The sequence below is a fragment of the Oryctolagus cuniculus genome, chromosome 1 (assembly GCF_964237555.1).
Source record: "Oryctolagus cuniculus chromosome 1, mOryCun1.1, whole genome shotgun sequence".
Classification (NCBI taxonomy): Eukaryota; Metazoa; Chordata; class Mammalia; order Lagomorpha; family Leporidae; genus Oryctolagus; species Oryctolagus cuniculus.
Genome location: NC_091432.1, coordinates 209276048 through 209289573, shown reverse-complemented (window position 1 = coordinate 209289573; position 13526 = coordinate 209276048). Strand labels below are relative to the sequence as shown.

The 13526-nt window shown below is 45.1% G+C and overlaps 1 protein-coding gene across 3 annotated transcripts in view; it reads right to left on the bottom strand.

The window, feature by feature from the left end:
* Nucleotides 1–6440: 6440 nt before the first annotated feature.
* SLC44A1 (solute carrier family 44 member 1) overlaps nt 6441–13526 on the bottom strand; it is a 226879-nt gene continuing 219793 nt past the window's right edge. For all 3 annotated transcript variants that reach the window (XM_051855994.2, XM_051855997.2, XM_070055087.1), the window contains one exon: nt 6441–7336. In XM_051855994.2, coding sequence (XP_051711954.2) covers nt 7322–7336 — 15 coding nt within the window. In that variant the 3' untranslated portion in view covers nt 6441–7321. The remainder of the gene's footprint in view (nt 7337–13526) is intronic.

The window sequence follows — 13526 nt, the reverse complement described above, 5'->3', positions numbered from 1 at the left end:
CCTGGGGCCCAAATCAGCTCAGTTTGAGAAACTGTTTATCCCATGGTGCTGTAATGATGACCATACCTGGGTCTCTAACAGTACTGTTATTTCTTGAAGGTCGAGAGTCTTTTCCCTGTATCTGTGTCCCCCAGCATAGGGCCTGCCACATGCTATGCACTCAATAAACACTTTTTTAGCTGGACAGAGATATGCAAGAAATGAAATGAAAGGCATGGGGCAAGGGGGGCACGAGTTTGTGTCAGGGATGGCATATGTGCACAATTTCACCCCTGCAAGCTGAAAGGAGTTGTGGCATGCAGCCCTGCAGAAATATGTCCCCTCTCTTCATTCCAAGGGGAGTCTTCTAGCCACACCTCCTCGCTTCCATGAGGAGCAGTGAGTGCAGCAGCCAGGCCCCTGCCACTGGGCCACTGCTGCAGCCACAAAGGCCATTCTCTGCATTGCACATCGAAGCTGAGTCAGTTCCTAATGAGGAAGAAATGCAGCCCAGGACCAGAGAACATCAGAGGTCAAAGCAAGCAACTGCGTAGCTCCCAGCCCTGCCCCTGCCTGCCCCTTCCTTCCCACCACTAAGGGAAGGAAGCAGCCTTTGGCACTGTCCCCAGTTCTCTCCCATCAAGGACTTGCCTCACTACTGTCAGAAGGTAATTCCTGAGCACTTTGCGACGGACTGACACCACCCCAGGAGGAGGAAGAAAGAGGCTTTTGGAGACAGTGAGTCGCAGCTGAAATGTGATCGCCAGACTGTCACAGGGCCACACAGCCGGGAGCTCACTCCTGGCTACTTGCCCCCAGTTCTAGTTCTTTCCCTACAGTGCAGCCAAGAGCCTGCAGCTTCTGACAGCAATTCCACCCCATTTGACTTCTGCCCTTGCCGGATCTCTATCTCTTTGGCCAGCCTGGCTCCTCCGCCCAGCTCATCCCAAGCCTTTGCTTCCCTTTGTTCCCCTGCAGGAACAGCTCATTCCTTCTGGCTGTGACCTGTCTTCTCCAGTCCACACCATTGTCCCTCTGCAGTCGTTCACCGAGCTGGGCACTAAGTCTGTACCCCAGTCTATTCCCAAAACCTTTGGCCCATAGACAAGCGCTCCGTACTTAGCTTTTCACAGTCAAGTCACTTTAGAAATGTTCAAAAGTAGCCAATTAAATGAGGCAGTTGTTCTGGAATGTGATCCCAGGGGCAACTGCATCAGCATCATCTTTTAACTCTGGCCACATCTCCAGTCTTGCTAAAGTAAAATCTTGGGGACACTGCCCAGGAATCTGTTTTAACAGGTCTTTCAGGGGATTCTGATGCTCACTAAAGCTTGAACAAAAAAATTTTAAAGGAACTATACAGGTAAAGACACAGAAGTCATTTTACAACTTGGGTTTCTGATCCTGAGATAGCATATCTAGTCATAGATATGTTCTCTGAGGTTCCCAGGCCTTCAGAGAATCTCTTTCCAAGGCAAACCCAAGTTCAGACAGCCTCACGATTGGTGTGGTGCTAGTGTAGAGAGCTGGCAAAACTGTCTGCAAGGCTCAGGTTCCCTGTCCTTTCTGAGGGGTACCAGACAGTGCCTGCAGCCCTGAGCTGCCTTGTAAGTTCTAAGACCTCGCCCCCACCCCTCTACCTCCAGTCTCTTGGGAAAGAAGTTTCCTTTCCTTCAGGGATGCCATAGTCTTTCCCTTTGGGAGTCAGCATAGGTCCATGGGCCCAGAGTAAGCAGTCAGAATTAATCTTGATGCTGCTGCTTCCTAGCCCTGTAGATTTCAGGAGTCACTTAACCTCATTGAGCCTCACTTTCCTCATCTGTAACATAGGGGTCATAATCGTAGTAATTCCCTTTAGAGTTCTGGTAAAGATTAAAGTAGATTATGTCTGTAAAGTGCTGGCCTGGCGCACACTTAACAAGTGGTGGCCGTTACTGTTACTACTTCCCTACACACCATGGCCTTCTGCTGCCACTCCTGCACAGCTTTCTCCCCCTGGGTCTTTGGACCTTACAACACTTATTCTCACACCAGCTCCCCTTTTCACTGTAACGCCTGACTTTTCTGAAACATAACCACTACCCAGATGCTTCCTTTTGCTGAAACCCAAAGTCTTCCCCCATTGCTCCCTGCTAATGTCTGGCTTGAGTCTTCACATGTGCCACCCAGCCCTGGAAGATCCTCAGGCCACTGTAGGCCTCAATGTCTTCAGCTGTGAAATAAGGATCCAAACAGCACCCACAAGAGTTTTTGAGCAGATTAAACGAGATAATTCATCATGTATACTGCAGTGTCTGGCATGCAGTAAGCATTCCAAAATCTTAGCTATTATCATCTCTTTCCACCCACAGACCTAATTCTGTTTACACTGTTCCTTTCTGAATGAAAGCCAGACTCACCACAAAGCCCTGAAACTCCTTGGAAGTTGAGCACTAATTTCTGATCCTAGGCACTCCTTATAGAGGCCCTTAGGAAGGCAAGGTTTGCCCTGATGTGGGCTGGTGATCTATGAAGTGGCTCCATATGCAGACAGCTGTAAACCAAGTGGAAGCAGTCGATCGACACAACCTTGGCTGCGGAAGGGTCTGGAAACCTTGTGAGAGAAGCCAACAAGAAGCACCTGTGCATATGTAATCTGAAAGGAAAAACTCAGGGGGGATGTGGTCATTGCGTTCATATCTCTGTGTGGCTGTACAAGGGCAGCTGACTCGCTCCCCAGCATCCTACAGGTAGGATCGGATCCAACTGCTGAAAGCCATAGGAAAACGGATTTCCACTCCACAAAATGCCCAGCTGTCTTACAGAGCCACACCCGTGGCAACGGACTGTGCTTGGCAAGTGGGAATACCAGCTGTGCATGTACCCAAGCAGCCAGAGCTGTCTTAGGTGCTGATAGGCAGCTGGTAGAGAGACTTTTTAACATCTCTCTGAAGCATGAGGTCTCATCGTGCTCTGAACTAGAAGCCAAGAGCCATTCCTTCCTGCACTGAGTCAGCTTTGCAATGGGACTCAACGGTGGAAGACACTCTGCATTTCCTCTCCCCAAGGTCACTCCTATGTGACCCATTGCAAGAGCCCCACTCCACCCTGGGGGAGCTCATGAAAAGAATATTCACTAAATGATAGCCATTATAATATTACTGTGTCACAATGATTCTTCAGCTGTGGTGGCCGGCTTTGTGCTGGTTGTGGGAGATAGAGGTGAGTGAGGCATAGTGATTCCAACATACACTGCAGTGGCTCTGGAAACGCCTCTGGACTCATCATCATCAAAGAATGACCATGGACAAAGCAAATTTGTCTGCCTGTCAATCTCCTCATGAAAGGAGCTCAGCCCTAGCAAAGAAAGAATATCGGCCCCCACCCAGTTATTTCCATCACTGAGAGAGAGGCTCACTGTTTCCAGTGCCAACATTTCTTCAGCAGACCCTCACCCCCTGCAAATACCCTGAAAATGGTGGGGGCCAGGATGAGACTAGAGAGAAAGGGAGGCCATAGAGGGCAACTGACTGTCTTCTCTGGCTAAGCACCAGACTCTGGTGCCAGACTGTCTTGAATTCAGATCCCAGGTCTACCACTTACCATTTGTATGGCCTTGGCATTTCTTAATCTCTCTATACCTCTCATTTATAAAATGAGAGTATTAACAGTACCCACTTGATAGGGTTATGAAGATAAATGACTTAACATATATAAAGGGTTTAGAATAATGTCTGTCATATAGGAAAAGAATATATGTTAGCTATCTATTATTATTTTCTAAAGTAAACCATCCTAAAGATAATAGCAGGAAATAATAGCATCAGTGAGCTTTTGCTTCTTCAATGCCATTGCTGTCAGGTTACGGTGGTTCCGTGTCAGCACTTCCTGGGAAAACAAGCCTATTGAAATCCATCCCTCATGCTGAAGGTCAGACTGTATTTTTCCATGACAAAAGTCTGACGGGGAAAGGTGAAAGGCTTAAGCTGAAAGGGAAGGACTTAAGACAAGCAGACAGGATGGAAAGACAGGATCCTTTCCAAGCCAAGGAAGCAACCTGAGCAAAGGTAGGAAATAAAGAGAAAAGCAGCTCCAAGGAGTCGGGGTGGGGGATGAAACGAATGGAAAGGGCAGTCCTCAGTGCCCAAATACTGGGAAATGTGGAAAATTTTGGAACACATGGGAGACAGAATATATTGCAGCTGACCACACAGCAGACTCATAGAATGACAAATTCCCTAAACAGCACTCTGGCCTCAGAATCAGCCCTTAAGGCATTCACACGTGGCTGAAAAGGCCATGAGAGCATTTAAGGCATGGAAAGCCAAGACACTGTGGCAAAAAATGACCTAAATTAAAGATCTCTGTGAGTGGAAAGAATGGACCATTAAAGAAGGAGCTACCTTTCTCTGAAGGGAGGAGAGAACTTCCACTTTGATTATGGCCTTGTTTAAATAAGGTCGGAGTTTGTGAACTCAAGAGGCTTCCAGTGCCTTGGTAGTTCATGACAAGAGCCTCGGATGATTACTGACATCATAAATTAGAGTGTCAATTGTTAAATCAACAACAGGAGTCACTGTGCACTTGCTCCCCATGTAGGACCTCTGTCCTTAATGTGTTGTACTATGAGAATGAACAGTAAAACTAATCTTCAACAGTACTTTATACTTTGTGTGTCTGTGTGGGTGCAAACTGTTGAAATCTTTACTTAGTATAGAGTTGATCTTCTGTATATAAAGATAATTAAAAATGAATCTTAATGAAGAAGGGATGGGAGAGGGAGTAGGAGGTGGGACAGGAGTGGGGGTGGGAGGGCAGGTATGGGACAAAGAACTGCTATAATCCAAAGTTGTACTTATGAAATCTATATTTATTAATTAAAAGCTTTCTATAAAAAAGAATATACTACAGCCATGAAAAATTATCTTTATGAAAAATGCATAGTGGGGCCAGCCAGCACTGTGACTTAGAAGGTTAAGCCTCCATCTGTGACACCAGCATGCCATATGGGCTCTAGTTTGAGACCTGGCTGCTTCACTTCCAATCCAGCACTCTGCTAATGTGCCTGGGAAAGCAGTGGAAGATGGCCCAAGTACTTAAGTCCCTGCACCCATGTGGGAGATCTGGAAAAATCTTCTGGCTCCTGGCTTTGGCCTGTCCCAGCCCTGGCCATTGGGGCCATCTAGGGAATGAACCAGCAGATGGAAGATTATCTCTCTCTCTCTTTCTCTCTTTCTGCCTTTCCTCCTCTCTCTCTTTCTCTGTCTTTCCTCCTCTCTCTTATATAACTCTTTTGAACAAATTTTTAAAAGAAGAAAAAGAAAAATGTGTAGCAATATGGTAAAAAGTCTATGATATTACAACTTAAAATAACCAGATGGATTTTCTAAATATAACTGGATAACATCTACTATGGAAAGGTAATATGTTTATAAATTTTTCTTTTAGAATACTTTTTACCATAAATGTATCATCTATGCAAGCTCAGTCTACCTTCCTGTTATCAAATGCAAACACCGGTGTGGTCTGCATGTTTGTGTCCCCATGGCATTAGGAGGTGGGGCCTTTGGGAAGTGATTCGTTCACAGGGCAGTGCCTTCAACAATGTGGTGATTCAAGGAGGCCTCTTCCCTTTCGCCATATGAGGATGCAGCCAGAAGCACTGTCTATGAGCAAGGAAGCCTTGGCCAGATACTAATCTGCTGGGACCTTGACCTTGGACTTCCCAGCCTCTAGAACTGTGAGAAACAGGTTTCCATTGTTCAGAACCTTCCTAGTCTATGGCATTCTGTTATAATGCCTGAGCAGACTAAGACAAACACCTACAAATATTATTTGTTTGCTTTTCTTCCTACAGAAGAGTGCATCAAATTGGCTTTGAAATATGAACTCAAATTTGGCATGATTTCCTCATGATTAGAAAAAGGAAAAAGATGGAAGGAGAGCGATTAATAGGGGTCAAATTGTTCTGGTCTCTGAATTCCAGGCTGAGGAGTTGGGATTTGAGCGTGTTGTAAGTGGGAAGCCACGTACATGTTTATGAGCAGTTATTTTCAGATGCTTGGTTTGGCAGGAGGAATAGGAAGGACATGTGTGGGAGGGGTGCAGGGTAGGGAACTGACTGGGGACCCAGAGGCCCTGAGCTCTCCCACTCCCTTCCCTGATCAGAGCCCCGCAGACACACCAGCCCCAACCCCTCCCTCCTCCTCCAGCACCAATGCTATTAGACCATAGTCATTGTGATAGCATTATAAATCTGTAAGCAGTGTTTCGGTCAAATAGGAAAGACAATAAATTGGCCTTAATGAAAAACGGTTGACTTTCTTCCAAAGTCACATCAAACAAGGGTCAACAAATGTTTTCTGAAAGGACTGAATAGTCGGTATTTGAGGCTTTGGGTGCCCCATGGTCTCTGACACCATAACGCGGCTCTGCCTCTGCAGAAAGCAGCCACAGACAACACACAAAAGACTGAGTGTGGCTATGTTCCCATAAAACTTTATTCACAAAAATAGACTGGGGACAGAATTTGGCTCACAGACCATTGTTTTTCAATGCCCGATTTGAAAGAACTTTAAGTGTTTTTTTTTTTTTTAGAAAATAATTCTGTGATTCTTCAGTGACTCTAAAAACTCCTTGATTCTCACTCTGACAAACTTCCCATATACATTCACAAATCCCCACCCCTATTCATTGTAGGAATGAAATGGAGTCATGATCTCCAAGCAATAACAAGCAAAGAGGAGTGTTAGAGTTGAACAGCCTTGCAGTTAGTCCTAGATTTGAGTCCTGACCCTGGCAACTGTGCGATGCTGCACACAGCACACAACCCTGCAGAGCTTCTGTTTCCTTATAAGCAGAATAGGCATAATAATTCATGGCTGTTGTGAGGATTAAATGTGTGAGTATGTAAAGCACTCGGCCTAATGCTTGGCATGGAACACGCCCTCAGTAAATAGTAGTTACTAACCCACATCAGCTCTATAAATAGCAGAGTCAAGGAGAACAGACCCAGCCTGAATGAAGAGAATTCCCTTGTGGATCCAGCCTTCAGGCCAGTACTGGCTCTAGACTAAAAGCAGAGAGAGTCACTTAAACATATACAAGGTTAGAAGAGAAAGCAACACTACACGTGAAGACAATGCTGTAAGACAGATTTGTATCAGATGCTTCTGATTAATCATTTACTAGTCCCATTGCACCAAATCCACTGGGCTGCTGGTGGTTTGGGAACCTAGTCGCATGCTTCCATTGAAGTAATAAGATCCTAGTCTTCATCTGCAAACTCTCAACAGCTGGTGAGTGGGAGAACCTCGTGTCAACAACCTCCTCTGGGTTCATTCTTCCGGGCTCAGGGGACCAGTCACCTTTTCTTCAGCTGAAAAATAAACACACCAAGAAAATGAATGCCTCTTTCCTGGGGAAACATGACACAGTGAGAAGCGATCAATAACAAGAAACAGCATGGGCTCATCTGTAGAGAACGCATCATGAAATGTAAGAAGACACACACACACACACACACACACACACGACATCTGTGACAGCCTGGGTTCAAATTCTGATCCTACCCCCTTATCAGTTGTGTGTTCCTTAAATAACGTCCATACCTACATTTCTCCAGGTCTCAGATGAAGATAATCACAGTATGTTCCTTTAAAGTTGCAAGGATTTAATGTTCACAAGTACAAAATGCTTAGAATAGTAAGGAATGCTAGATTAATGTTTGTCATTATTGGTGTAAGTGTTTTTCTTTGACATAGCTGAACGGAGTTTAAAAAAAAAACTCATAATGAGTCAAATTCAATGTTAATCTGAAAAATCTGATTTGTATGACTCTTCAAGACTAAAATCTGAAATTCAAATGGAACTTTGGATTTTTCCCTCCCATGGGACAAGTCAGACCAGGATAATGGATGCTCCCATATAGTGCAGTTCAGTTCAAGTGACTGACAAAATGAACTGAAGAGAATAACTCATTGTAGTTCTACAGAAGGAAATTCCTGTTCTTAGGAACCATACATTGAAGTATTTAGGACCAGTATGTCATGATGTAGGCACATTATTCTCAAAAGATTCAAAAGAATTAGGTATGAGGTATGAAATTCAAAAGTTCATGGAAAACCAGAATGAAAAGGTAAGTATATTTTCCTGCAAGAAAATTTGAAGTCCATGTATAGTTTTTTTTAAAGATTTATTGATTTTACTTTAAAGTCAGAGTTACAGACAGAGAGAAGGAGAGGCAGAGAGAGAGAGAGAGAGAAAGATCTTCCATCTGATGGTTCACTCCCTAATTGGCCACAGTGGCCGGAGCTTAGCTGATCTGAAGCAGGAGCTTCTTCTGGGTCTCCTACGCGGGTGCAGGGCCCCAAGGACTTGGGCCATCTTCTATTGCTTTCCCAGGCCACAGCAGAGAGCTGGATCAGAAGTGGAGCAGCCGGATCTCAAACCGGCATCCATATGGGATGCCGGCACTGCAAGCAGCGGCTTTACCCACTACTCTACAGTGCCGACCCCCATGTATAATTTTTCAATTTGTGCATTTTCTACAAACTTTTGAAGACTGCTGGTGTGCATAAATTTTAATTTTTGTACCCAAATAAACTTTTTAATTCCATTTTTAAAAAGATGTATTTATTTAAAAGGCAGAGTGACAGAGGGGGAGAGCCAGAGAAAGGGACATAGTGGGTTCCATCCACAATAATGCTGCAACATCCAGGTCTGGGCCAGGGTGAAGTCAGGAGCCAGGGGCTCCATCCTGGACTCCTACACGCGTAGCAGAGGCACAAATACTGGATCATCTTCCACTGCCTTCCCTAGAGCATTATCCAGGAGCTGGATTGAAAGCAGAGCAGCTGGGACTTGAACTGGCACTCACATATGGGATGCTGGTGTCCTATGATGTGGTTTAATAACCTGCTGTGCCACAATGGCATTTTCCATTTTCCGTAAACTTTTTGAGCCATGCACACATATACTTATATGCTTTGTGAACGCAAAGATAGTTTGTTCACCACTGACTCAGCTTCCAAACAGTGCTGGCAAATCGTAGACACACAGTACATATTTGTTGAGTGAATTTTAAATGGCTTCAAATTCTTGCTCTATTATTATTATTATATCTGCGTTCTTTTGACTAGGTAATTTTTTTCTCATTCTACCTCATTTATGTAAAAAGTTTATTGTGATTATTATTTTTTTTAAAATACTGGGGCTAGTACTGGTGGGGCAGTGGGTTAAGCTGCCATCTACAATTCTACAATAAGGCATCCCTTGTGGGTGCTCATTCAATTCCCAGCTGCTCCACTTCTTATCCATATTCCTGCTAATATGCCAGGGAAAGCAGTGGAAGATGGCCCAAGTACTTGGGCCTCTGCACTCATATGCGGTAGACATGGATGACGCTCCTGGCTCCTGGCTTCTGTCTGGCCCAGTCATTACTATTGTGGCCACTTGGGAGTGAATTAGCAGATGGAACATTTCTCTCATCCTCTCTGTCTCTCTCTTTCTCTGTCACTCAGCTTTTCAAATAAATAAAATAAATCTTTTTTAAAAATACAATGATCAGTTTCCTTTGATTATGATCTTGGTATGACTGGTATGATTCCATATGAATCCCTTGCATCTCTGAAATGTCTCCATTCTACCTCACATTTATTTCATAGTTTGGATAGATAGCCTCTGTCCTGGTATTTTGAAGTTACTTGAAAACAGGCTTTGGTATGGGTCTATTTTTAATGTATTCCTCTAGTAAACTGATGGCAAATTTCTATCTGAAAGTTTGTATCTTTCAGTTATGAAAATTTTTCTTTTTTCAAATTCCCTCTTCTGTCCTCTCCTCACTCCTCCTCCCCTTCTCCGGCTACTTCCTGCCACTCTCCTTCCCTTTCCCCCTCCGGAAATGCCTATTGTTTTGATGTTCAGTTCCCTAGAACAGATCCCTAATTTTATCTTTTCCATCTTCTTGTTTTTGTCCTATTTCTTCAAATGTATCACCTCTCAACCCTTCTAATGAACTTTTTGTGTTTTTCTATTTTTAATTTTTTTAAAGATTTATTTTTTATTTGAAAGACAGAGTTACAGATAGGCAGAAGAAAAGAAAGAGAGAGAGAGAGAGGTCTTCCATTCGCTGGTTCATTCCCCAGATGGAGCCAGGATTCTCTTCCAGGTCTCCCATGTGGGTGCAAGGGCCCAAGGACTTGGGCCATCTTCCTCTGAGTTCCCAGGCAATAGCAGAGAGCTGGATCTGAAGTGGAACAGCCAGGATTCAAACCAGCACCCACATGGGATGTTGGCACTACAGGTGGAGGCTTTACCCACTACACTACAGTGCTGGCCCCTCTATTTTTAATTTTTAAAAAGATTAATTTATTTGAAAGAGAGAGGGAAAGACAGAGAGAGATTGTCCATCTGCTGGTTCACTCCCAAAATGGCCATAACAGCCAGAGTTGGGTCAGACTGAAACCAGGAGCCAGGAATTCCATCTGGACGTCCTCTGCTGCCTTCCCAGGGGCCTTAGCAGGGAGCTAGATTGGAAGCAGACTAGCCAGGACTCTAACTGGCACTTTGATAATGGGATGCTGGCATCAGAAAAGTGACTTAACTTACTATGTGATAATGATCACCCCCTCTATTTTTAAGGGATCTTGTTGTTCTCTGAATATCTCTTTTTGAAGATTTATGTATTTATTTGAATGAGTAACACAGAAAGAAGGAGAGATAGATAGATAGAGAGAGAGGGCCAGGAGCCAGGAGCTTCTTCCAGATCTCTCATGTGGGAAGCAGGTGCCCAAGTACTTAGCCATCTTCTGCAGCTTTCCCAGGCCATCGCAGGAAGCTGGATCGGAAGTGGAGTATCTGGGATAAGAATCATTGCTCATAGAGGATGCTGGTGTCGAAGGCTGTGGCTTTACCTGGCAGGCCAAAGTGCTTGCCCCATCTGTCTCAAAAAATTATTTATTTATTTAGTTAGTTAGTTAGTTATGGTGGGGAGGGGAATTCCCATATGCCATCTGCTGCTTCACTCCCTAAAGGCTCCAAATGGTTGGAGCTGGGCTAGGCTGAGGCCGGTACTATGAAGTAGTGGGTTACGCTGCCAAATGCAATGCAGGCATCCCATGGAGAAACTCAATCCAGTTCTCTCACCTGGGTCGACCCAACTACTTGAGCCATTACCTGCTGCACCACAGCATGCACATTATCAGGGAGCTGGAGTCTAGAGCTGGAGCCAGCAATCAAATTCGGGCACTGCAGTGTGGGACAGGGTCATCTTACCTAGCATCTTACCCACCAGACCAACTGCCTGCCTCTGAATTTTCCTCTTTTTTAAGATTTATTTATTTATTTGAAAGTCAGAGTAACACACAGAGAGAAGGAGAGGTAGAAAGAGAGAGAAAGAGGTCTTCCATCTGCTGATTCACTCTCCAATTGGCTCCAGCCGCCAGAGCTGCATCTATCCATAGCCAGCAGCCAGGAGCTTCTTCCAGGTCTCCCATGCAAGTGCAAGGGTCCAAGGACTTGGGCCATCTTCTACTGCTTTCCCAGGCCATAGCAGAGAGCTGGATTGGAAGTGGAGCAGCCGGACTGCAGGCGGTGGCTTTACCCACTATGCCATAGCACCGGCCCCAAATTTTCCTCTTTTAATAGCAAAGAATTCTCATGGATACAGTCCTTCCTATTATCTAAGTTTTGTAATTAAAAAAAATATTTTATTCTACCTTACTGTCTATTTCCCCCAAGTTGCTGTGTTCAAGTTCTTGGGTGCCTGCCACTCACTTAGGAGACTTGGGTTGAGTTCTGGGCTTCTAGCTTTGACTTGGCCTATTCCTGGCATTGTAGACAGTTGAGAAGCAAACTAGCAGATGAAAGCTCTTTGCCTCTCTCGCTCGCTCTCTTTCTTACTCTCTCTCTCTCTCCTTTCAAAAACAAATATATAATGGAGCACTACAACTAACTGCAAAGTGTTTTATGTGTAGGCAAGTGCTCCACCTCAGCAGGGTGACCTGTTTGAGCTGAAAAACCTCTCACCTCCTGCGCTTTGCATCTTTAGACATTCTCCTTGAGGTTGGCGAGAATATCCAGGGGCAGATTTTGTAGTTTTCTTGCTTAGTAGGTGACAGCCTGGAGCTGACAGGGGAAGCAGGCCTCGGGCCCTCTGTTGTCAGTGTGCGGACTCTGACTTAATCTCACTGACTGAATGTGACACTTGTCTCTGAGGTCCCTCAGTCCTGCCTGTTCTCTTCTGAGAATTCTCCTCTACACTGCAGGCTGTGAGAATGCTGATGGCACAGACAAGGGGATGGTGTCTAGATGAATATCTTTTTTTTAAAGATTATTTATTTATTTGAGAGGTAGTATTACAGAGAGAGAGAGAAGGAGAGACAGAGAGAAAGGTCTTCCATCGCTGGCTTACTCCCCAAATGGCCGCAATGGTCAGAGTTGAGCCCAAGCCAGAAGCTTCTTTCGGGTCTTCCATGCAGGTACAGGGGCCCAGGCACTTGAGGGCATCTTCTGCTGCTTTCCCAGGTCATAGCAGAGAGCTGGACGGGAAAAGGAGCAGCCAGGACATGAACCAGCACCCATATGGGTTTGTGGTGCCACAGGCAGAAGCTTAGCCCACTACACCACGGCACCGGCCCTAGATGACTCTTTTAATGTCCTTTTAAAAATGTAGTTATACCTCTGCAGCATCTGTAGCCATTGTATTTTTACTTATGTATGTGTTCAAGTGTCACTACCCAGATCAATGCACCCAAGAAAGCTCCCTCTTGTCCCCTCCCATCAAATAAAAACTGCTTAAAGCAGCCACCATCGTGACTTCTTTCATCATAGATAACTTCTGCCTGTTCTAGATAGAACTTGATTTTTTAATTATTTTGACAGGTAGAGTTATAGACAGTGAGAGAGAGAGAGAGAGACAGAGACAGAGAGACAGGTCTTCCTTCCATTGGTTCACTCCCCAAATGGCCACTATGGCCGGTGCTGCACCAATCCAAAGCCAGGAGCCAGGTGCTTCCTCCTGGTCTCCCATGCGGGTGCAAGGACCCAAACACTTGGGCCATCTTCCACTGTCCTCCAAGGCCACAGCAGAGAGCTGGGCTAGAAGAGGAGCAACCAGGACTAGAACCCAGCACCCACATGGGATGCCAGTGCTGCAGGTGGAGGATTAACCAAATGAGCCACAGCGCCAGCCCCCTAGAACTTGATTTAAATTGAAACATACATTGTGTACTTTTCTGTGTCTACTTTTTTTTTCTAACATTATGCCTGTGAGATTTTCGTCATGCTGTTTCAAGTGAGCTGCCACTAATTTCTTTCATCTCTATGTATTGCACCATTATATGAGCACACCATGTTTTATTTATCCATCTTACTGCCTGTGGACACTTGAGTTGTTTCCAGTTTGGGCTGTGCATATAATCTTTCAAGGGACACTCTTGGGCCGGCGCCGCGGCTCACTAGGTTAATCCTCCGCCTAGCGGTGCCGGCACATCGGGTTCTAGTCCTGGTCGGGGCGCCGGATTCTGTCCCAGTTGCCCCTCTTCCAGGCCAGCTCTCTGCTGTGGCCA